We start from the raw sequence: 23,006 nt of genomic DNA on the forward strand, positions 1-23,006 counted from the left end.
AAGTTACTGGCATGAAGGAGTCCCGGCTTAACGGATTAGGACATTGCAAGGAGAAGATTCTTCAAAGCTAATACGAATAACTAACTAACTAGTTAACTAACGTAATTCCACACTGAGTGAGACACCCCAGCGAACGAGACACCATTTCAAAATATCATCTAATTCAACTACCCTTCCACTTCAACACGCAATTATGCCACCAATTCACAATAAAAATTCTTCAAATTCTATTGAGAGAGAGGGGAGGCTTGAACTCATGATAAAATCTATTCAAAATGATGAAAAACTCTCAATTTGTGAAGCTGCACACCTATTTGATGTTTCATCTTCTACTCTTGGTCATTGACTGAGTGGCAGACCTGCACAGGTGAATTTACACTCAAATTCACACAAATTGACTCAGACTGAAGAGGATAGGCTAGTTGAATGAGTGCTGGACCATGTTAAATGAGGATTCCCTCCCCAGCTGGCATTTGTTGAGGATATGGCTAATTATCTTCTTATCTTATGGAATTCCATCATCTCTACCACCTCTCCCCCTGGGTCAGCAAGAACTGGATTTCAAGACTGATTAAACACTGTACAGAGCTTCAAAGCTGCTATTCCAGACACTATAATCATGAATGAGCCAAATGTGAAGATATCAGGGTTATACAGGATTGATTTAAGACCTTGAAGGATACAATTGCTGAGCATGAGATTCTGTCAGAGAATATATACAACTTTGATGAGACTTACTTTGTCATGAGACTCTGTGTCACTACTAAGATCATCACTAGTGCTGAGTGCTATGACCAGACAAAGCTTCTACAGCCTGGGAATTGTAAATGGGTGACTGTGATTGAGGCAGTCAATGCATCAGAATGAGCTCTATTCTCATACATCATTCTCAAAGGGCAGATTCTACAGGAAGGCTGGTTTGACAGGCTCCCAGATGGCTGGAGACTTGATGTTAGCCCTAATGATTGGACTACAGATGAGATTGGAGTCAAATGACTTACTAGACTGTTTATTCCTGCTGCAAATTCACACAGGGTTGACACTCATAGTCTTCTTATTCTGAATGAGCACAGCAGTCATTTTACCTCAGAATTCAATCAAATCTACAAGAATAATACTATTATATGTCTTTGCATGTCATCTCATTCATCACATCTCTTACAGCCACTAGATATGAGCATTTTTGCAGTCTTAAAGTGAGCATATGAGGGTCTAGTTCAACAGCAAATGTGACTAGAATTTAATGCTATTTGAAAGACAGATTTATTAGAGACTTATCCTGCAGCATATACTGAAGTCTTCAAACTGCAGACTATTTAAAATGACTTCAAAGCTACTAAAATAGTGCTCTTTCAATCTGACTATGTTCTCCAGCAGCTGGATATTCAACTCTGAACCTCTACTCCTCCATGCAGCAGCTCTAGCAATTCAATCACATTCTGAGTGCTTCAAACACCTAGTAATCCCCAGCAATTACACCAGCAGACAAATAAGATCAAATACTTAGTGGAAGATCAGTTTTAAGGCTTTGTGGAAGACTTTGATCAAATTATCAAGGCCTGTGAATATGAAATGATCAGCATCACTATTCTAAAGAAGCAATATCAGGATATATTCAATGTGAATGAGATAAAGAAGCAAAAGCAGACTAGATCTAGATGTCAGATTCAACATGCAGGAGGTCTCACTAGACAGGAAGATCAGAATCTTATTATTCCATCTGCTGCACTTGTTGAACAGTCTGTCATTCAACCTTCTGAGCCTGCAGTCTCTGGGCCTAGACCACACTCAGGAGCATCACAGCAGTGCAGCAACTGCAATTTACCTGGTCATAAGAGAACAAGATGCCCTCAATCTAGTGTAATTTAATTAATTTGATTAGGGGTGGGTGGGTGTAGATATTTTGGGTTAAAATCTAGTTAGTTGGGATATGGTGGTTTTGGTGTCTCGCTCGCTGGGGTGTCTCGCTCAGTGTGGAATTACGTTAGTTAGTTACCGAGCATGTTAATAATGCCAATCCTGATTAAGTTATTGTGAGTATTGTGGAGAGTTGTCGAAGTACGTGTTAGAGCGGGAGAACATCGACATGTTTTTAACAATTTAGCAGTTTTCTGGTGCTAAGTTCAGCCAAGTTTGGTTGGTTAAAATTTTCGCGCACAGCAAGAATAGGAGCAACCTTAATAATTTCCATACATGCGACATCCCACATGGAACAAAGATCAGAAGTGAATCGGAGGATAGCTTCTCCATATCCGACTCAATTCGCGTCATATCCTCGTCACAGGAGATGGAATATATGATCGAGAACTGTTCTACACTCTTCTCTCCTCAGTTTACGAACCTGCAAACTGTTATTTAACTAACGAACCAATTGAGCGCACGTATTGCATCCCTGTCAGAAAAAGAGTCTCAGAAGTCTCCTCGGGCCAGGTTGGCAGATTGCACAAATGATGGAAACGGATTCAGCTGCAACATCATCCTATCCAAAGGAAATACCAGATTTTTTGAAGCAGCAAGACTGCATGCTCTGTGGTCGTCTGGACTCTGGGTTGTTGTCTGAGGTCTTGACGGCCTCATCTCAACGAAGCATATTCGTCCTCTCTTGGCAGCAGATCTCCCCGATGCCGCCTCTGTCGTGGCGGATGCTATGCTCGACGATGAGGTCTAGCATTATCTTTCTCCCAGACGGATGGAGTACTATGACAATTACTGGGCTAGTTTTGTGCGGAGACTGAAGATACTACTGTCGACACCTGGATATGTGACTTATGTTGCTGTCGCGGATCCCCCTGATGACATTGAGGGGCTCGCTGGTCAAGTCCAAGAACGTGGAGACAAGGTTGTTGGATATGCTGCGTGGGTGCGGGAAGGGACCTCCCCAGCTGCAAGGAAGTGGAAGAGGAATAATGAATGAAACTATTGGATGCTGTAGGATGACCCCCCCCCCCCCAATACCTTTTCACCTTAAACAAGTTAAGATATCTATTTCATATAACTATCTAACATCATCTACCAGGGTTGGAGAGAAGCCTCCAGAACATTGAAAAGAAAGACATCGACACCTTCAACCCCGACAAGAGCCTGGATAAGGCCAAATTAGAGACGAACATACCAGCAACACAGGATAATTTTCCCTCTGAACTGTTCCTGAGCTCTGGTACCTGGCAACTCTTGCAGTGCACCCCGACTACCAGCGACGGGGGATAGGGAAGATGTTGACCAGTTGGGGTATTGAGCAAGCCAGGGCTGAGAATGTTCCCGTAGGGCTGGAGCCGAGTGACAAGGGGCTGGGCCTGTATGAGAAACTGGGTTTTCAAGTGAGAAGGTCAGAATGGATCGCGGGGAAATCAGTGGTGGTGATGATTTGACAGCCTCCTGGATTGAGCCCTGAGGAGAGAAGAAGAAGAAGAAGAAGAAGAAGGAGGAGGAGGAGGAGGAGGAGGAGGAGGAGGAGGAGGAGAAGAAGTGGTAAAGTTCGATAATATCCCGTCCAATAGATATATCGTAGACTATAACTCGCCTCCCTAATTTGCCTCCCCCGATATTGAAAGTCTCCCTCCCAAAGAGGGAATTAGGGCTGGCTGTCCATGTCTTGGCATCAGAACATATATTTTTTGACCTCCGCAAACTTCGGACCGTAGAATATTCGGCATGGTTCAACCATCAAGGACCCAACCTTGTTCATGAACATTGTTCCCCGTGCTCTGGCTTCATCGAGGTTCCATTTACCCATATTGACGGCTAGCACGCGTGTCCCATATCTAAGACCCTTCCCATCTCGCAGCCCTCACAGTTGTCGCAGATGTCATTTGCAACATCTGTGTGCCAGCCGCAATCTGCATAATGCAACAATGGAGAGAGAAATCCCCGACGTAGAACAATTCCCGCATAAGCGCGTCAAGATCTCAAATGGTGCGGACTCGTCAAATTCTTCAATTGGCCCCGTCTCCGTGATTGAACCTCCCGCCGCATTGGACAACCAGAATGCGCAGGCGCTGAAGGAGGCGGAGGTCGGCATCACACATTTTGTCAGCCCTCATTTACCTGGCTTTTCCGGTATCTTGAAGAAAAGGTACACATATACATTAACATACATATGTTGGATCACATCGGATCACATCGGGTTACTACGGCCAACTAATTAGTTCTTCTTGTTACCCTCCAGATATACTGACTTCCTGGTCAATGAAATCCTCCCTTCAGGTAAGGTTCTCCACCTGGGAAACCTCGACCTGCCCCAGCCGTTTAAGGCCGCCACGGGCCTCTCTGAACCCCCAATGCCTGCTCCCAATGCCCTTGAAAATAATACAAACTCGGAGACTGCGAAAGGAACGGAGAATGGCACGATGGGTGTTGCGGAATCCAGCTCTGGCGCCGGAGTAGGTGCCTCGAAAGGTACTCCGGAGGCTCACTCTTTCCAGGTATGGATGCTTACTAGAAATATGTTTGTTCATATTTGGTGACTGACACTATTACAGATGTCGGATGAGGACAACAGGCTGCTCGAAGAATATTTCGGTTGCGAAACCGCACAGCAAATCTTTGCCCTGCACAGTCGCGCTCTTGCGCGGCCTATCGCAAAAGCAAGAGATCTGGGTCGCGTGAAGTCCGGCGTAATTACAGACAAAGACATCCGCACAAAAATCCATCAAGCCATCAGACGTATATTTGCCTCGCGTCTGGAATCATCCACGGATAATGACGGCACCATGGTAATAACTGCGATTCCCGTATCGCGCAAAGGTGCCCAGGGGAGAGGAGGCAGAGGAGGAGCGGGGGGCGATTCTAGAAAAGGGAGACTGGGCTGGAATGAATTGGGCGGAGAACATCTACATTTCACAATCTACAAGGAGAACAAGGATACCATGGAAGTGGTAAGTTTCATAGCTCGGCAGATGAAAATAAACGCAAAACAGTTCGGTTTTGCGGGGACGAAGGATCGACGCGGAGTAACGGTCCAACGGGCCAGTGCATACCGCATCTACGCTGACCGGTTGTTGAACGTGGGTAAATCGCTGCGGAATGCTGCTGTTGGCGATTTCGAGTACCACCAGCATCGTCTGGAACTTGGTGACCTGAACGGCAATGAATTTATCATTACGCTTCGCGACTGCCAGTTCCCGTTTGATCCGGAAGAAAAGGTTGCCAATTCCGTTGCAAGGGCCACTGACATTGTGTCCAAGTCTCTTCACGACCTTCGCCAGAGAGGTTACTTCAATTACTATGGCCTGCAGCGTTTCGGGACTTTCTCAACCCGCACTGATACGATCGGGTTGAAGATGCTTCAAGAAGACTACAAAGGTGCCTGCGACTGTATATTGCATTTTAACCCCCTGGCGCTGTCTGCATCGCAATCACAATTGCAGTCAGAGTCCCCGGCCAGCAAAACACTTATAAGTGCCGACGACATTGCGCGCGCAGAGGCAATCCACGCGTTCCAAACGACAGGTAAAATAAATGCGGCGCTCGATAAATTACCTCGCAAATTCTCTGCTGAGTCAAATATCATCAGACACCTGGGTCGCCATAAGAATGACTATTTTGGAGCGCTGGGCACCATACCTCGGAGTCTCCGTCTCATGTATGTCCATGCATACCAATCGCTAGTGTGGAACTTTGCAGTCGGGGAGCGCTGGCGATTATACGGCGAGAAGGTTGTCGCAGGCGACCTTGTTCTTGTCAACGACTTTAAGGAAAAAGAAGGAGCCAGAGCTGCTGGTGGTGCCGAGGAATTTGATGCGGATGGCGACGTCGTCATTCTTCCAGATGCGGGGGATAGCACCCCCGCTGCGGACATGTTCGAGCTCGCTCGTGCCCTCTCCGCCGAGGAGGCTGCGAGCGGCAAATATAGCATCTTTGATATTGTCCTGCCATTGCCGGGATTCGATATCCTTTACCCGGACAACGAGATGAAAACCTTCTACAAGGAATTTATGGGCAGTAAGCGGGGTGGCAAGCTGGACCCGTTTGACATGCGAAGGAGCTGGAAAGATATCAGCTTGAGCGGCGGGTATCGGAAACTGCTTAGCAAACCTGGTCCGGACTATTCGTTTGAGGTGAAGGCATATGCGGGCGATGATGAGCAATTTGTGCAGACCGACCTTGAGAAGCTCAAGATGGCTAGGAATGGTGGCGAGAAGATAGCAGAGCCCTCAGATGCAACGGAAGCAGTCGATGGCAAGACTGCAGATAAGCTGGCGGTGGTTCTGAAATTACAGCTAGGATCTAGCCAGTATGCGACTATGGCTTTGCGGGAGTTGATGAAAGATGGCGGTGTCAAGACGTACAAGCCGGATTTTGGTGGGAGATAGGATAAGTTGGAAGGGCAAGGATAGTTGGGATCTCTTTCTCTTCCTGTGAGAAATCGTTTTAAAGAATGATGCTTTTAATTTATTAGCAGAGAAATTTAGACAGGGTTGGTTATGCTCAATGAGATTCACTCCGAGATACCCCGCTCATAAGCATAAATTCTTACGCTTGAAGATCTACAAGATACTCAATAATTTTATGGTCTATGAAGAATGAATGGAGCTCTTGATAGGATTCCAGTTTTCTTTAATCGTTTATCACACGTACATATATGTGTGTTTTTCTAAGAGATTTCAAATCATTGGATAATTGTACACCCTCTTACACCAAGGTGTTGGCCATAAGCACTTCAGTCAGCGTTTTCAGAGACTGTTTTATTGATGCAAAATTTATTGTTTATCTGCAATTGCTCATATAGAAACATAAAACAATAAACAACTGCTTTGATGTGTTAATAATCGGATTACCTTTTGTCTTTCTCTATCTTTGCAATACCCTCTCTTGCTTTTTAACAATCCTTCAAGCGGGCAGTCAAGCGTATATCCAATATGAACGATACAAAGCTGTTCTCCTCATTGGTGTCCTTTCCATTCAAATCAAACTTTCAAATCGCTTCCAGTTCCTAGGCAGCTGTTCACCGGGGAAAATGAAGCCTTTACTCAACATCTTCATAATAATCGCCATCCTCAAGGACACGATTGTGCAGGCTCATATGCAACTCTACTTCCCGCCTCCTTTCGCTGCCGCCAACAATCCACATGTCACTGAGACTCCGTACCCCTACCTGGACTATCCCTACAATTGCTGCGGCAGCAAGACTCCGTTCCCTTGCAAAGGCTTCCTCAACCATCTCAACACCACGCAGGGCCAACCAGTTGTCTCCTGGCCCGCTGGTTCCGAGCAAAACTTCAGCCTAACCGGGTCGGGCAACCACTATGGCGGATCGTGCCAAGTGGGCTTCAGCGTCGATGAGGGGAAGTCGTGGAGGGTCGTAAAAAGCTTCGAGGGTAACTGTCCGTACAGAGATGGCGGAACGGATCCAGAAAAGCAGACGTTTGGGTTTCGTGTGCCAAGCGATACTCCTGTGGGGAAGCAGGTGTTCGCCCGGACGTCGGTTAATCGGAAACAGGAGTTTAATATGCTATGTGTAGCTGTGAGAATTACAGCTCCAGATGAAGACGTGAGTGGTGGAAGCGATAACGAGGGCCGTCGTCGCCGCATGTGGATTCGGCCAGATAAACCTCAGCATCACAGACCTGATACTCCTCTATGCTGGTGTAGGGATGACGGCTCGAGAATCGAAAATCCCACCAAAAACATCACTGCAGACAGTGCTGGCAGTGCCAACAATACAGAGCCATCCATTAGAGAGGCGATTTCTTTCAGAGACCCTACGGCAGTCAAAAACCAAAAAGAAGGCGGAAGTTGATCCAAATACCCAGTTTATCAATATAAAAAGGATTAAGAAGGCTCAAGAGGAAGCTGCTGCTCTAGAGCCTAGGAAACAACTACAGGAGCTGGAAATTAAGGCTATAAAAGCAGCAGCAGCAGCTTTAGCAGCAGGTCTGGAAGCCTGCATGTTTGAATGGCAGTTAGATTGAATTTGTAGTTAAATATTTACCCAAATAGGAAGGGGGGGTTGCTTTGGATAGGGTGGTCGAAAAAGGGTCTGGTCGAAATATAGACCGATTAGCTTAGTTTTATACTTGCTCAACATCAATTATAAAATTTTTTTTCATCAAAAATATAGATATTTGATGATGTGATGCTATATTGCAAGCTTAATTTGAGCCTCATTGGCTGGCATTTGAACGCGTTGAAGGTGGAAGAATATGAGTGCGTTGAAATTAAACGCGGCTCATTGAGTGGTTTGGCTCGTTGGGTGGTGAGTCACGTTTAACTAGTTACACATTCATCATAATAAAATTTCCGCTCCTCGTCTCACAAACAATTTCTTTTCCTTTTCTTCTTTGGAGTCAATCCCGCCAACATTTTTCCTGATTACCCCGCAAATAATTCTATAATGGCTGTAGTATCTGGTGTTCCGGTCGTTGAGCCTCATATGGTTTTCGACACGATTTTGTAAGTTCCGCAACCCAAACAATGCAATGCGCTCCCATGAAAGTATGCTCTAATCATTCCTCCCATCAACCGATCAGGGTCCTAGACTTTGGCTCCCAGTACTCCCATCTTATCACGAGGAGGCTTCGTGAGCTTAACATTTACTCTGAAATGCTCCCATGCACTCAGAAAATTGTCGACCTGTCATGGAAACCAAAGGGTGTTATTTTGTCTGGGAGTCCCTACTCCGTGTATGCGCCGGACGCCCCGCACGTTGACCCAGGTGAGCCATTAATATGGCTATATGTATGCGAATTTAACCTACTCGACCCTAGCTGACACGCCCTATTTGCAGCTGTGTTTGAACTTGGAGTTCCTGTGCTAGGGATCTGTTACGGGCTGCAAATGATTGCTTGGAACTATGGCAAAAATGTCTCAGCTGGCGACAAGAGGGAGTACGGCCATGCGAATTTAACTGTAAAGCGTCACCTGGGACAAGCTGCGCACATCGATAAATTATTTGAAGGGCTAGAGGGAGATCTCGTGGTTTGGATGTCGCACGGAGATAAGCTGTCGCACCTCCCCGAGAAGTTTGTGACAATTGCTAGTACACCCAACGCCCCTTTTGCCGGAATCGCACACGTCGAGGAGCTTTTCTATGGCATCCAATTTCACCCAGAGCTTACACACACCCCTCGGGGGAAGGATATTCTTCGAAACTTCGCCGTCAGAATCGCGAAAGCACAACAAAACTGGACGATGGGAGAATTCGTTAGCCAAGAAATCGAGCGCATTAGAAAATTGGTTGGGGAAAAGGGACAGGTTATTGGAGCTGTCAGCGGAGGTGTTGATTCTACAGTTGCTGCAAAGCTCATGAAAGAAGCAATTGGCGATCGCTTCCATGCTGTTCTCGTTGACAATGGGGTCCTCCGCTTGAACGAGGCGGCAATTGTCAAGGAAACATTGACGAGGCATCTCGGTGTCAATTTAACTGTGGTTGATGCCAGTGAGCGGTTCCTCGGCAAGCTGAAGGGCATCAAGGATGATCCTGAAAGGAAACGGAAGGTCATTGGTAATACATTTATCGAGGTCTTCCAAGAAGAGGCTAAGAAGATCGCGGCTGCTGCTAAGGGATCACCCAACGAGGGTGAGATTGAATGGCTTCTTCAGGGTACCTTGTATCCTGATGTTATTGAAAGTATCTCATTCAAGGGGCCCAGCGCAACTATAAAAACCCACCATAATGTCGGCGGTCTACTGGAAGGCATGCACCTGAAGCTTATCGAACCCCTCCGCGAACTTTTTAAGGACGAAGTCCGTGAACTGGGTGTACAGCTCAGTATTCCAGAGGAACTTGTCTGGCGCCACCCATTCCCTGGTCCTGGAATCGCCATCCGAATCCTTGGAGAGGTCACCCCTGTGAGTAACTGCTTATACAAACCCTGCTGAAACAAAAGCCATCATATTAATAGTTATACAGGAACAAGTCCGCGTTGTCCGGGAAGCTGATCACATTTTCATCGAAGAGATCAAAGCAGCCGGTCTATACCGCAAAATTAGCCAGGCCTTTGCTGCACTTCTCCCCGTCAAGGCGGTTGGCGTGATGGGCGACCAGCGGGTTCACGACCAGGTGATTGCTCTTCGGGCTGTGGAGACCACTGATTTCATGACTGCAGACTGGTATCCGTTTGATGGCGAGTTCTTGAAGACGGTTAGCAGGCGAATTGTGAATGAAGTTAAGGGCGTATGCCGGGTGGTCTACGACAGTAAGCTTTCCCTCTTTCTCCTCCTTTTTTGAGTCATGCGTCTACTGCAAACTTGAATGCTGAGCATTTTTTCGTTTACGCTAAACAGTCACCAGCAAACCCCCCGGTACCATCGAGATGGAGTAATTGGAAACCAATGACTACCGCTTAATTCAAGGCATTACTATGAAAGACGCATTTGCGGCATCTGAATCGGCATATGGCATGACAAAACGCAAAATAGAGACGACTATTGCTTTTATGAAGTGGCTCCCCCCCCTTTTTTGTTTTTTTTTGTTTGTTTAGAATAACATGATAGTGAACCCCTTAAACAACAGAGTCGCCACACCTATGATGATGCTTTCGACCTTAAAAATTATGGGTCCCTTCAACAATCTACAAATCTTTCCACTATCATTGAATGCTATTCCTCACAGAACAGTCTCGAAAGGTTATCGCACCATCTCCGCAAACGCACTCTTAATTCGGTGCAGAGAAATTGACCTGGGTGCAGTAGTAGAGGTAAGTCTCATCAGTTTCGTCTTGCTTATAATCAACTTTCTTTAAGAAGAGAGTTATGGTCCTGGTTAGTGTTTGACTGTAAATAGTAGATCATTCACTAGTGAATCGACGAATTGAGATATCATGAGCTCTTCATCCTCAATTAACCTTCGTTGCCTCTTGGTAAGGCTCTCTGCGTTGTCATGATGCTGTCCCAAATGTTAGAATGAGCCGATGATTTGGAGAGCTCAAGGTTCACAGACAGGCTTTCATTACACATGTCTTGTTGTGAATATGAACAAGGAATATTTTGAGAATTCCGAACTGAAAAGCTTTTGCTTAAATGTTATCTCAGAGGAATCAAACGTCAGTGAAATCCATTTGAATTTAGTGTTCAGAACTTCGAGCTTGCTCGTTCGCCCTCAAAATCCTAGCTTGGTTTGCAGGGAATAGTTTGGTTTGTTTGCTCAATTTCGATCGGCACTTTATTGCTCCACTCAAATCCGTTTTTTAGGAGCATGTTGGTTGTCATCCAATCCACAATGCTTCACGCTCAGCAAACATGCCAAAAACTGGCGCCTCTTCAGTCAGCCAATTGAAGTCGGTTTGTAATTGTAGTCAGAGTACAATCTCACGTGACTATGACTATTCCGTGCTTGAAACCTTTGATGATTTGACCAGTGGTTACGCTCCGCATGTTTCACGTGATCTAGATAACCAGTATCTGGGAGCTTACGTTGGGCATGTCTGCCCGGGTAGGGCTCCAAATAGAGCTACATCAGTGTTTTTGCTTAGTCATTAAATATGCTTAACTTAGTTAGCTAGTTAGTCCAAGAGGACCGATATCAACCTTATTGCACTGTGGGACTCTAAGCGAGCTAGCTACGACTACTAAATACGTATGTGCACGTGACTTAAGGTACCGGGGCATCATCTAACAAACCCACACACCTTATCTTTTAGAGGACCGTTGTCAACCTTGTGTCAGGCCTATCCGCCTTCTTACGTAATCTGCACTGTTTATAACTTCTGTGTAGCTAGCAATTGCTACATAATCAATCAAGCAATCTATCCTTCACAGGTTATGAGACCCGTTTTGCGCAAATAACTGCCAATTCAGGGAATTCTTGTCAAATATAGTGTATATTAATCACTGCTTGCTTCATTCAATATAATATTGTCTTATTTTATGTTAATTGATTGATTTGACACACTTTTATATTATTTTTTTTTTCTGTGTTCAATCTGTTTGCTTAGCAGGTGAAAGAAAAATCTGCAACTTGCTAATTTTTCAGTGACTGATCACACAAGAATGTGTCAATCTGCTCAATCAAGCTTATAGACAAGAATCTCACTGAATAAGATTACTCTGTTATAAAGAAGATTAATACAACATGATGAAACATATGATGACTCACTCATGATCATGATAGAGTCAATTCAGTTAATCTGACTGATCTGAAAATGATCAGAGGGCTCTGAGCTCATCAAACCCCCCAGAGGTGTTCAAGAGTTTCAGAATTAAACTCTCTGAAACATCTGATTGACAAGCTGGGCTGATTACAGCCTCTATCATGATGAGGCCAGTCCATCTATGTCATGTCAAATATGTCAATTCAACTCCTTCAGAAGATGAGGTGGAGATGTCTGTGATGACTTCTAACTTATCACTGGCAACTAATTCTAAAGAATTACAACTGAGAAGATTGGATCTTGAATATCAAAAGATTGATTTAGAACTTCAAAAAGAGAGATGTAAAGAATTGCAGCTTCAACTTCAATTGAAGAGACTCTGCACTCAGAATGACAGGGTCACAATATCTGCAAATTCATCAACAGATTAATCATCAGCATGAGATCTGAACTTGAGATTCTGAATACAATATAATCTCTATGATCTAGATAGCTGTGTCAGCAAGGTGATCAGCCAGTTCAAACAGAATACTAAGTATGCTATCAAGCTGAATGCCCTGGTCAGATCTTTGAATTATCTCTCTTGGCATGTGAATATGAAGGCCAAGCTAATTGATACTCAATGCTGGGTTATATTAGAGGGCAAGCAAGTCAAAAGCCCTGATAAAGACTCTGAATGAGCTTCTTTTTGAGAGGCCAAAAATTGCTGACTTTACACATTCATTTCAAACATATTGGCAGCCAGCATTAGGCCTCATTTTAATAAGTATGATAAGAGCAGGATCAATTATTCTCTTTGACACAGTTGAGGAGAAGTTCTTCATCTCAAGAACACAGCTCTGCAAGGAAGCAGTTTTGACATTTACATCAATGAGTGATGTTCAAGTCACTGATGTATACATATTTTTTGATAAGTTCAATGACATTATTATGAAATTGAAAATACTTAATATTTTACTGTCAAATGACATGGTATTTCACATGTTCTATTCTGCACTTTTCAATATATGATGAAACTATGTGCAAAAGAAAATTGAGAAGGTACAAGAGTTCAAATCAAAGTCTGTCATGTTGGACATTCATTCAATCATGGAGGAAATACACTCTTGATTGAACCTCACTAAAGAGGTCAAGAAGACTGTCCAGGCAGTTAATTCTTTGGCCAATATGACTCAGGCTGAAAACATAGCTGTGGGTTCCAATAATAGCAGTAATATCCAAAATAATTTGACCTGTGGAGGCTGAACCAGGGGACACAGAGACTATTGAATGAGTGAATGTTCAAATTCTGATCTCTCAATCTGTCTGGAATGTGAGCATTATCATGGTGGGTTTTGCTGAGCAGCCAATTCAGATAGCATCTCTGAAGAATGAAGAACTATCAACACAGCAAGAATAGAGAAATATAATAATAAGAAGAATAGTGAGAGCAAAAAGACCTTATCAACTGCAAATGACAGCTCTAAGATATTTCAAATGATGAATCTAGTGCAGGTCATTGGGGTGTTTGTGTACTCTGCTGAACCAATCACCAACCCACTCATTATATGAGATAGTGAGGCTGGATGTCATATTGTGAGTGATCAATCATGATTTTCCTGAATAACAGAGGTTAGTGGCCCTACAATTCAAGTGGCCAATAAGACTACTTTGAAGGTTTAAGGAATTGAGATCACCTCTATCCCAGTTGGAGAATGATTAATCAAATTTAACTATGTCTATTTGATATCAGACTTATCCACCAACCTCATATCTGCTGGCCTATTGAAGTGCCAGGATTATATTCACCATGATCTGCAGGTAAACACTGGAAATTACTTTGAGATAATAGCATCTACAGGAAATGACATCTTCTATGCAAATTTGATTTTCAATAATATATATGTACTATCTGACATCTTCTCTATGTTTAAAGGTATTATAAATGATCTGGAGCTTGGATCACTAGCATACTTAGCAGTCTCAAAGCCCAGGGTGATATCAACAGATTATGATCTAAATGCTGCATCACTGGGTCTTTTCAACTGCAATAACATGGAGCAGCTAATTAACCTGAAGGATCTGAATACTTATACCTTCATTTTGTTCTCATCAATCTGACTACCTGCCATTATACCAAAGCAGCTACTGATTGATGAGTGGCACTGGCAATTGGGCCATTTGATAAGAAGAATATAATTAAAATGTCACAGGAGCTCTGTTTTGGAATTGCCATCATCAGCTCAAAGAAGCTCTCATTCTGCACCATGTGCTTTAAAGCCAAGTATAAATGTGCAAGTTATAAAAATGCCTCACTACACTGTGCCACCTGCAAAAGTTTTAAGATCTGAGTAAACCTATTTAAAGGTGGAGAAATGCTTGGTAATGAAGAAGATACACCATCTTATACAGGTAAGAAGCTCATGATGATGATCACTGATGATGTCACATAAATGCAGTAGACATTTCTATTGAAGTGTCACAATGAGGCTCTAAAATATATACAGATCTTCAATCAATTTATGAAGAATCTGCTCAATTGTGATGTTGTGATTATCCACTCTAACTGCAGTGAGTTGAATTCAAATACTGCAGCTGCCTATATGATGAGTGAGAGTATTAAATGAGAATCAACTTCATCTCACACTCTGCAGCAAGATAATGTGTCCAAATGTTCTATTGACCTGATTATCAAAAAAGCCTGAATGTTATTAATAGATTTCTCCTCCCTCACTCAGATGTGGAGTGAGGTGGTAATTGTGGTGATTGAAATACTTAATCTTATGTCAATATCAGTCAAGCTTTATAATAATGTAGAGGATTCAGATCTGAAGGTGGTTATCTCATATGAAGCTTGGCTCAGGGTCATGTCCTCTGCATGTGGAATTCACTGATAAAGGTGCAAGGCTTATTTAAAAATAGTGCTCAAGCTGAATATGAAGATGGCCTCATGATCACAGGAGCTTATATTTACAGGCTATGATAGCTTTACTAATTATAGATTGGTCAATCCTTGTAATGATCATCTTTACACATTGAAAGATATAATATTTCAAGAAGACCTCCATTTGATGAATTCTCTGGCCTTGCCTAAGTAAGGTGCCAAGAACCTATCTTCTGCTACTCATATGGCTGCAGTTGCAATTCTTTTCACTCAACATGATTTATCAACAGACAATTTCATAGTGAACAGAGAGTTTCTATCTGCCCCTTCAGTATTTTTACACTCTACAAATAATTGATGGATAGACTATGAGATTACTGTGTGAATTCTAACATTTTGATACAGAACACTACTGCTCTCCCAGGGTCTGCTTTTGAGATAGAGGATTCTTCAATGCTTACTGAGAATATTACTTCAGTGAGGGAGGTCTCAGTAAAGGATTTCACTGACAATTTGATTGACATTCCTGCAGACTCTGAGATTGCCAGCTTGTTAGTTTCAAAGAACCTCACCTGGGCTTAGGTGTCTGCAGATTGGAAATATTACTTTCATGCCTGTGTTAAGAAGATTAATCACCTCAAGCAGATTGGTGCATGGTGACTAGTTGAAAAGATCTCAGATATGATGATTCTACATGGCCAATGGGTGTTCAACAAAAAGATTAATAATGCAGGTAGAATGGAACAATATAAAGTCTGCTGAGTAGTCTGTAGCAATTATCAAGAAAAGAGTGTCAACTATTCAAAGACATTCACACCAGTTCTATCAGCCTCTACCTCTTAAGTGCTTATAACAATCTTGATATCTTGAGAATAGCATGTTCTGCAGATTGACATAGTTACAGTGTTCTTAAATGCCTGGCTTCCTGTCAATGAATATATATATATGCATCAACCTACCAGATTCTGTGAGGGATGTGATGATCTGATATGTAAATTGATGCAGAAACTATATGGCCTGAACCAAGCAGCACTACTATGATATAAGAAGCTGTGAAAAATACTATTGAAAACAGGCTTCTGTATCAGTTCTTATGATGCTGGTTTTTTCATAAATGATGTCTGCAAGGTCTATATAACCATTTACATAGATGATGTTCACCTATATAGTCTGAATATATCAGATATTGAATGGACAAAAGTCCAGATCACTATTAATTATGAGATCAAAAATATGAGTAAATCAAACTGGTATTTGAGAATGAAGATTGATTGAAATGCTGAATCTTTATCACTGTCTCAGCCACTGTTCATAAAGAACCTGCTTGAGGAATTCTCAATGAATAACTGCTACCCAACATCCTCCCCTATAGAGGAGAATGTTAATTTCATGAGTGAAAATGAAGAATCAATTGCTTATACAGTGGAATTTACATTACATTTCTATCAATCAAAGGTTGACTCTCTGCAATATCTCACTACCAACACATACTCTGATATAAGCTTTGCCACTGGCTTCCTAGAGAGATTCAGCTCTTGCTCTACCTTGAAGAATTGAGCAGCATTCAGGCAAATTCTTAGATATCTACAAGGCACACCCAATATAGGTGTGTCCTATCAAAAAGACATGGATATAGAATCTGTGGTGTTTGCTGATACTGATTGAGCAGGCTGTGATCCAGGCTCCTACTTCACCACTGAATATGTCATTTATATGACAGAAGGTCCTGTTGCTTGACAAAGCAGCAAGCAGACAGATGTTTTGAAATCATCTACTGAGATTGAATATATTGCATTCTTAGAGACTGCCTATGAGCTTGTCTGCCTCTGGGAATTGCTGGAGGATGCTAGCTTCATGCTGTCTCAGCTCAATAATTTTGATGATAATGACAGCTTAATCAAATCACTGGTCAATAAACTAGTGTATACAATTTGAGTAGATAATAAATCAGTGATTGAACTGACTAAAAGTGAGGCTATTTCACATCAATCTAAGCATATAGAGGTTCACTTCCATACTCTTTGGAATCTTGTCTGCAAGAATGAGATCTTGATTGATTACATTCTGTCTGCTGAGAACACAGCAGACAGGCTGACCAAGCCACTTGAGGTGACTAGATACACCCTATGGCAGCAGATATTAGAAGATGCAGTAAGCAGGCAGAAATGATTATATGAAGAAAATGACTGATTTTTCAACAATATGAGTTTTCCAGTCAAATTATGTACTAATACCTAGCTACAGGCTATTTTTTGTATGTAATCTCAAGTATAGTTACATTAGTGAGTGGGGGTGTCAGGCCTATTCACCTTCTTACATAATCTGCATCATATATAACTTCTGCATAGCTCACTACATAATCAATCAAGCAATCTATTCTTCACATCTTGTTGTTCTGTGGGACTCTAAGTGAGCTAGCTAGCTACTAATAAATACATAGATGCACGTAACCTTGAGTAGCTGGGGAATCCTCTAACACCTGACTTATGTAATCATGCTGCTGTGCAACCCACACCTCATGTGAGTGCACCACATCAAAATGATAAAAACATCAAAACAATAAAAATCTTGAATTATATCCTCATTATTATACTCTATATCAACAATCAGTAGCTAATCTATAATAAAAAGATTATCTACATCATTCTCAGTATGTGTGTCATCTTTAAATTGATTTAATTCCTCTTCTATCAGTGATGTAAGTAAGTTATAATTAATTTTCATAAAATCAATTTCAAGTTTTTATCATTTCTTATACTGCTCTTTTTCAGCTTTATTATTCTTATATTGCTTGATTTTTCTATTGACATTTTTAATAGCGAGAATTTTTTCTACTTGAATCTAATGATGAGTTGTTTTAACTTTGCAGTATTTACTGATGTTGAGAAAGTTCTCTAATTCAATAATTTGTTGCTTATTGAATTTTATATAGATTAAACATTTTTTAAATATCTTGTTTAAATAATATGTCAAAATAAGTGATTTCAATTCAAGATTATTTCTAATAATTTATATGATATTTTTTACAATATTAATAAAATATTTTAGCTTTTGAATTATTTTATATGAGAATAATTAAGAAGAAGAAATAGATATATGATTTAAATCATTTTTATTTTTATAAATTTGCAGTGTAGAAGATGATAAGATTCACTGCTTAAGAGCATCAAGAACTTAGTTAGAATTTCATGAATATATATCATGTTAAATTCATTTTGCAGCTATTATATCAGATTTAAAGATCTGCTTTTATATAGTTAAAAGATTTTATAGAAATTACTATTTTTTATATTTAATAAGATCATAATATGCAGCATAGTTGACTACTTTTAAATGATAATACTTATATTACTAAAATGATAGACAATTTCAAGATTGTAGCAAATGAGTAACATATAATAAAAATTTATATAAAATTATATTATGAAGATTTATATATTTTATGAACTTCTCAGTGATATACAATTTATAATTATTTATTAAAAGTAATTGATGACTTCTCTTCTATTTCTTTTTTATAGTAGTATTAAAATGTTTGAGTTATTCAAATTCAATCTCATCATTTATAAATTCAATATCTGATATAGTAATTCTATAATCACTGAGTAAATCTATCTATATATATCAATTTTTCAAGTGTGTTTTGAAGGTCAAAATTATTATTGATAAAATGATATGATTATTCATGAATACAGATTCAATGACTATAATCAAATCTCTTAAAAAAAATAAAGAAATCATAAATTAACTTCTTTAAAAGTAGTTATAACTTATTCTCTATGTTTTTATTCTTCTTAAAATTCAATTTTATTAAAAGTATATATGTCACAGCCATGAAATTGATACTGCTTAAATAGAATTTGAAGACATTCAAATCATGTATTAATATATTCAATATTTTTAACTGTTACTTTCTTTGAATTCATTGACTTCTGTTTTATTCTCTTATACTCAAATAGTTATTTAATAAATCTATAAGTTTATATCTTACTAACTTTTAAAGGACAGGTAGTAGAATTTAAGTGCTGATGTCTGAGCATTGAATTCACAAAATCTTTAATATGTTCAGTTATGAGAGAATAATTTTTTTCATCAAGCAGCTTGACTTATTATTCAATCACATTCTTCTAACTTTCATTTAATCTCTTGTTAACTAGAATATTTATAGTATTTAGATTTTTTCTATTAATATACACTCAGAGACATTGATAAAAATCTTAAATTCTTCTGACAGAGATAGTATTTTGAAATTTGAATTTTTTTAATAATAAGTAATAGTTTTTTGAATATAATCTTCAATATTTTTATTTTTATTTGATATTATAATGAGTTATTAATTGATAAAGATGATAAAATTACAAAATTTTTATTATTTTAATATTTTTATCATTTTAAAGTAATGCATTTACACAAGGTGTGAATTATACAATGGCATAATTAATTGATAAATATTATATTTTATAATTATATTCAACCTCTATTTTTTATATATTGAATTTTATATATTAAACTCTATATATTATGACTGCTTTTTCAAATATATAAGTTAATAAGTCAACTCATATTGAAAATATAATTATTTTCTAAATTGAAAAAATTTATACACTTTCTAAATCATACGTACAGAAGTTAATATTTAATTTTTTTAAGACTTAAAAGTGATTCAGCTTACTTTTTATAATCAAGTTTCTAAGCTTGAATTAAATTAAAAAAAGTAACAGATTCAAACTTTTTAAGAGCTTGATAAAGCTTTATATAATATTATATATGATTGAATCTTTTATAAAACTTTATAAATAATTGAAAAATAATAAAAATAATTAAATAAATATTCAATCTCAGCTTATATATAAAAATATTTAAAGTAAATAAACTAAGTATTAAAAAAAAATATAAAAAGCTCTATAGATAAGATTATAAAAAAGTAAAAATATAAATACTATAAGTATTATAAAAAGAAGAGAAAATATTAAGTAAAAAATATAAATATAAAATTAAATAATAACTAATTATTAATTTTTTAAAAATTTTTTAAAAATTTAAAATATTTATTTTATGATATTAAGATTCTCTATACTAGCTCTTTGTCTTCACACTGCTTATCACACTCATTTACTAAAGCATTTATCTTTATATTACTTATTAGAGCACTTTAGAATCAGTATTTATCAGAGAATTAGCATCAGCTCAAAATTTAGCATTTAGAATTAGCACAGATCAGCATTTCTTAAAAATTAATATTTCAGCATCAGCACTTTCTGAAGAATAAAATTAGTACTTCATGAAGATTCAGATCACTGTATTGCTAATTCCTCATTTTATAAAAGATTAAAGATAAAATCTATTACTACTTATTTATATATATAATCATTTTAAATTTTTTAAAATTTTTTTAAGAGATTTAGTGATTAGCTACTATTCAATTTTACATATATATTTCATTCATTGTTATTCTCTTCTTTTTATAATACTTGCAGTGTCTATATATCTACTTTCTTACAATTTTAGTTATAGAGCTTTTTATATTTTCTTTTAACACTTAGTTCATTCATCTTAATATCCTTACAGTTTCTAACTACTCTAATAGAAGATATTTCTTAAGTCTATAACAATGAGTTCAAAATGTAATTTATGAGCTGATACCCTATATACAACATTCAATAAAGAAGTATATATAGAAGAAACCTCTTATGAACAATTACTAAGTCTGATTTCAGAAAGAAATACTGAAGCATCTTTTACATCAGTTGATGAAGAGATTCAGATAGTTCAACAAGAGCAAGAACAATAAGAGATATGTAAAAAAATTCTCAAACTATAATAACAAGTTAACACTATTAGTTACAAAACTTCAAATCTCTAAGAGCAAGCAGTGTGAAGCAGAGTCAACAGATCACATTATTAGTGTCAATTTCACTCTTTTCAAGTCTCATCCTGCATCAATTTAAAAACTTTCAAATGAGTTTATGATAAAAAGTCTCAAGGAACTAGAAGATATTATCTTCTCAAGCATTATCTTTTATATCTAATAAGAATATTATTTTGAAAAAGATGATGAATGCAAAATTTTTAAAGTAGTGATATATTATGATATTGAACTGCAATAGAAATAATAACAATATTATATCAAACTGAAAACATCAATTATCTGAGATAAATTTTATAACTGAATTCATGCTAAGATTATTGACTCAGATAAAACAAGTCAAAACTATAAGTTAAAGTATCAGATATTGAGACAATCTGAAGATTAAATTATTCATGATTTTATATTCACTCTTTAGTTAATTAAAAATCATCTTATTAAGAAATATAATAATTATTATTGAAAGATGTATATATTTAATAAAATTCTATTCTCTTTTCATATAGAATTTAAGAGATATATAATCAAACTATGAGATCTCTTCTATGATACTTTTATCATAAAATTAAATATTATAAAAAGTAATATTTCAAAGACTATTATATTAATTAGTAAATATATTTATACAATAAAAAAGTACTACTCATAGAAAAAATTCATATGATGATACATTAACAGTACTTAAAAAGAAAAGTTGAAAATATAAAAAGTGCTCTAATATTTGATATGATGTTTATCAAAGCTTTACACACTTTAATGCAGACTATAAGACTTAGAAGAACAAGGTCTTTGAAGATAAATTCTCAACTTTAAAATTTTTATTAAAGTTTTCTTTCAAATCAAATTTAAAAGAGATAAAAAATAAATAAAAAGTATTATTTATGCTGTAATTACAACTCTCAACACACTCAAAAGTCAGTAATTACTAAGTCTATTCTTTCTTTTTCTTGTTTTAATTTTAACACTCACATAAGATATATTAATTCTTGTTCTTATAGATTCTGAAGCTCAGACAAGTTTTATCAGTGAATTCTAAGTCAAATTATATAAATTATAATCAACAGAGCATATATCATATAGAATAAAGAAATTTAATAATCATCAAACACACTTATTTAAAATCATCAATCTAGAAGTAGAAGTCTCAGATAGTAAGAAAATTATGATCAGAGAATTTTACTTATTTTATATTGTTAAATTTTCAGACTATGATATGATACTAAGATTTTCATAGCTTAAACAGCTCAATTCTCTCATTGATTGAAAGAATAAAAAATTTTATTTTCATCAAATATCAAATAATTAAAGAATAGCCCTGAGCATAACAGATGCTACTAATGAATTACTCACTAATACTTCTAACTATGTACTTACAATAGTATTTGTCTCAATCTTACAGATCTCTAAGTCTTCCCCTGAAATTTCAATACTGTTAGAAGTTAGCTTACTTGTAAATATAGCTTTTATCATTGATCTGTCTGACTATACTTAACCATATATGTATCTTTTCTCTGAGAAAAATACATTCAGTGCATCTGTATCTGATGCAAAGTACTCAATTGATCTTGAAAAAAAAGTCAGACTCTTATTCATATCTATTTATAATCTCTTTGAAACAAAGCTGAAAACTTTTCAAGACTACTTGAATAGTACACTAGAGAAAGGCTAGATACCTTTTTCTTAGAGCTCTGTAGATGCTCTCATTCTCTTTGTTTTAAAGAAGAATAAAGATCTATAACTCTGTATAGACTACAGAGACCTGAATCATCTTACAATCAAAAACAGATATATAATATCTCTTGTGAGTGAGTTACTAGATAGACTCTCTGAAGTATAAGTTTTTTTCAAAATTGATCTTAGAGATACTTATCACAGAATACATATTTAATGTAGTGATAGATGAAAAACAGTATTCTATATATGATATAATCACTTTGAGTATAATATTATATCTTTTGAGCTTATAAATACCTCTACTATATTTCAAGTTTATATAAATTATACTTTAGCAGACCTTTTTGATATATGCTATGTGATTTATCTAGATGATATTCTTATCTATTCAAACTCAATGAATGAATATAAGATGCATATACAAAAGATTTTTGAATACTTAAACTGCATGAATCTATTTGCAAAACATACTAAATATGAGTTTGTTAAAAATAAAACCTCTTTTTTGAGATTTATTGTTAAACCTCAGTATATTGAAATGAATTCAGATTAAGTGGCAACTATTACAGAATGA

The 23,006-nt window shown here is 37.7% G+C and overlaps 5 protein-coding genes across 5 annotated transcripts; all 5 read left to right on the forward strand.

Annotated features, from left to right (window-relative positions):
• Window positions 1-1,572: 1,572 nt before the first annotated feature.
• On the forward strand, window positions 1,573-2,914 carry PAAG_08794 (hypothetical protein; the record flags this gene model as incomplete). Its single annotated transcript, XM_015846631.1, has 2 exons — window positions 1,573-1,860; window positions 2,669-2,914. The coding sequence occupies 2 exons, from the start codon at window positions 1,573-1,575 to the stop codon at window positions 2,912-2,914; spliced, it is 534 nt and encodes a 177-aa protein (XP_015701428.1).
• A 937-nt stretch (window positions 2,915-3,851) lies between these two features.
• On the forward strand, window positions 3,852-6,311 carry PAAG_08795 (pseudouridine synthase; the record flags this gene model as incomplete). The annotated part of the gene is made up of 3 exons (XM_002789244.1): window positions 3,852-4,072; window positions 4,166-4,421; window positions 4,479-6,311. 3 exons carry the CDS (start codon window positions 3,852-3,854, stop codon window positions 6,309-6,311), a joined length of 2,310 nt encoding a protein of 769 aa, XP_002789290.1.
• A 644-nt stretch (window positions 6,312-6,955) lies between these two features.
• On the forward strand, window positions 6,956-7,738 carry PAAG_08796 (hypothetical protein; the record flags this gene model as incomplete). The annotated part of the gene is made up of 1 exon (XM_002789245.1): window positions 6,956-7,738. One exon carries the CDS (start codon window positions 6,956-6,958, stop codon window positions 7,736-7,738), a length of 783 nt encoding a protein of 260 aa, XP_002789291.1.
• A 594-nt stretch (window positions 7,739-8,332) lies between these two features.
• PAAG_08797 (GMP synthase) lies at window positions 8,333-10,262 on the forward strand (the record flags this gene model as incomplete). The annotated part of the gene is made up of 5 exons (XM_002789246.2): window positions 8,333-8,391; window positions 8,469-8,653; window positions 8,726-9,789; window positions 9,851-10,136; window positions 10,225-10,262. 5 exons carry the CDS (start codon window positions 8,333-8,335, stop codon window positions 10,260-10,262), a joined length of 1,632 nt encoding a protein of 543 aa, XP_002789292.1.
• Window positions 10,263-15,136: 4,874 nt separating this feature from the next.
• On the forward strand, window positions 15,137-15,474 carry PAAG_08798 (hypothetical protein; the record flags this gene model as incomplete). The annotated part of the gene is made up of 2 exons (XM_015846632.1): window positions 15,137-15,223; window positions 15,298-15,474. The coding sequence occupies 2 exons, from the start codon at window positions 15,137-15,139 to the stop codon at window positions 15,472-15,474; spliced, it is 264 nt and encodes an 87-aa protein (XP_015701429.1).
• Between the last annotated feature and the right edge of the window lie 7,532 nt (window positions 15,475-23,006).

The sequence above is a fragment of the Paracoccidioides lutzii genome (genome assembly GCF_000150705.2).
Source record: "Paracoccidioides lutzii Pb01 unplaced genomic scaffold supercont2.47, whole genome shotgun sequence".
In the NCBI taxonomy this organism is placed as follows: domain Eukaryota; kingdom Fungi; phylum Ascomycota; class Eurotiomycetes; order Onygenales; family Ajellomycetaceae; genus Paracoccidioides; species Paracoccidioides lutzii.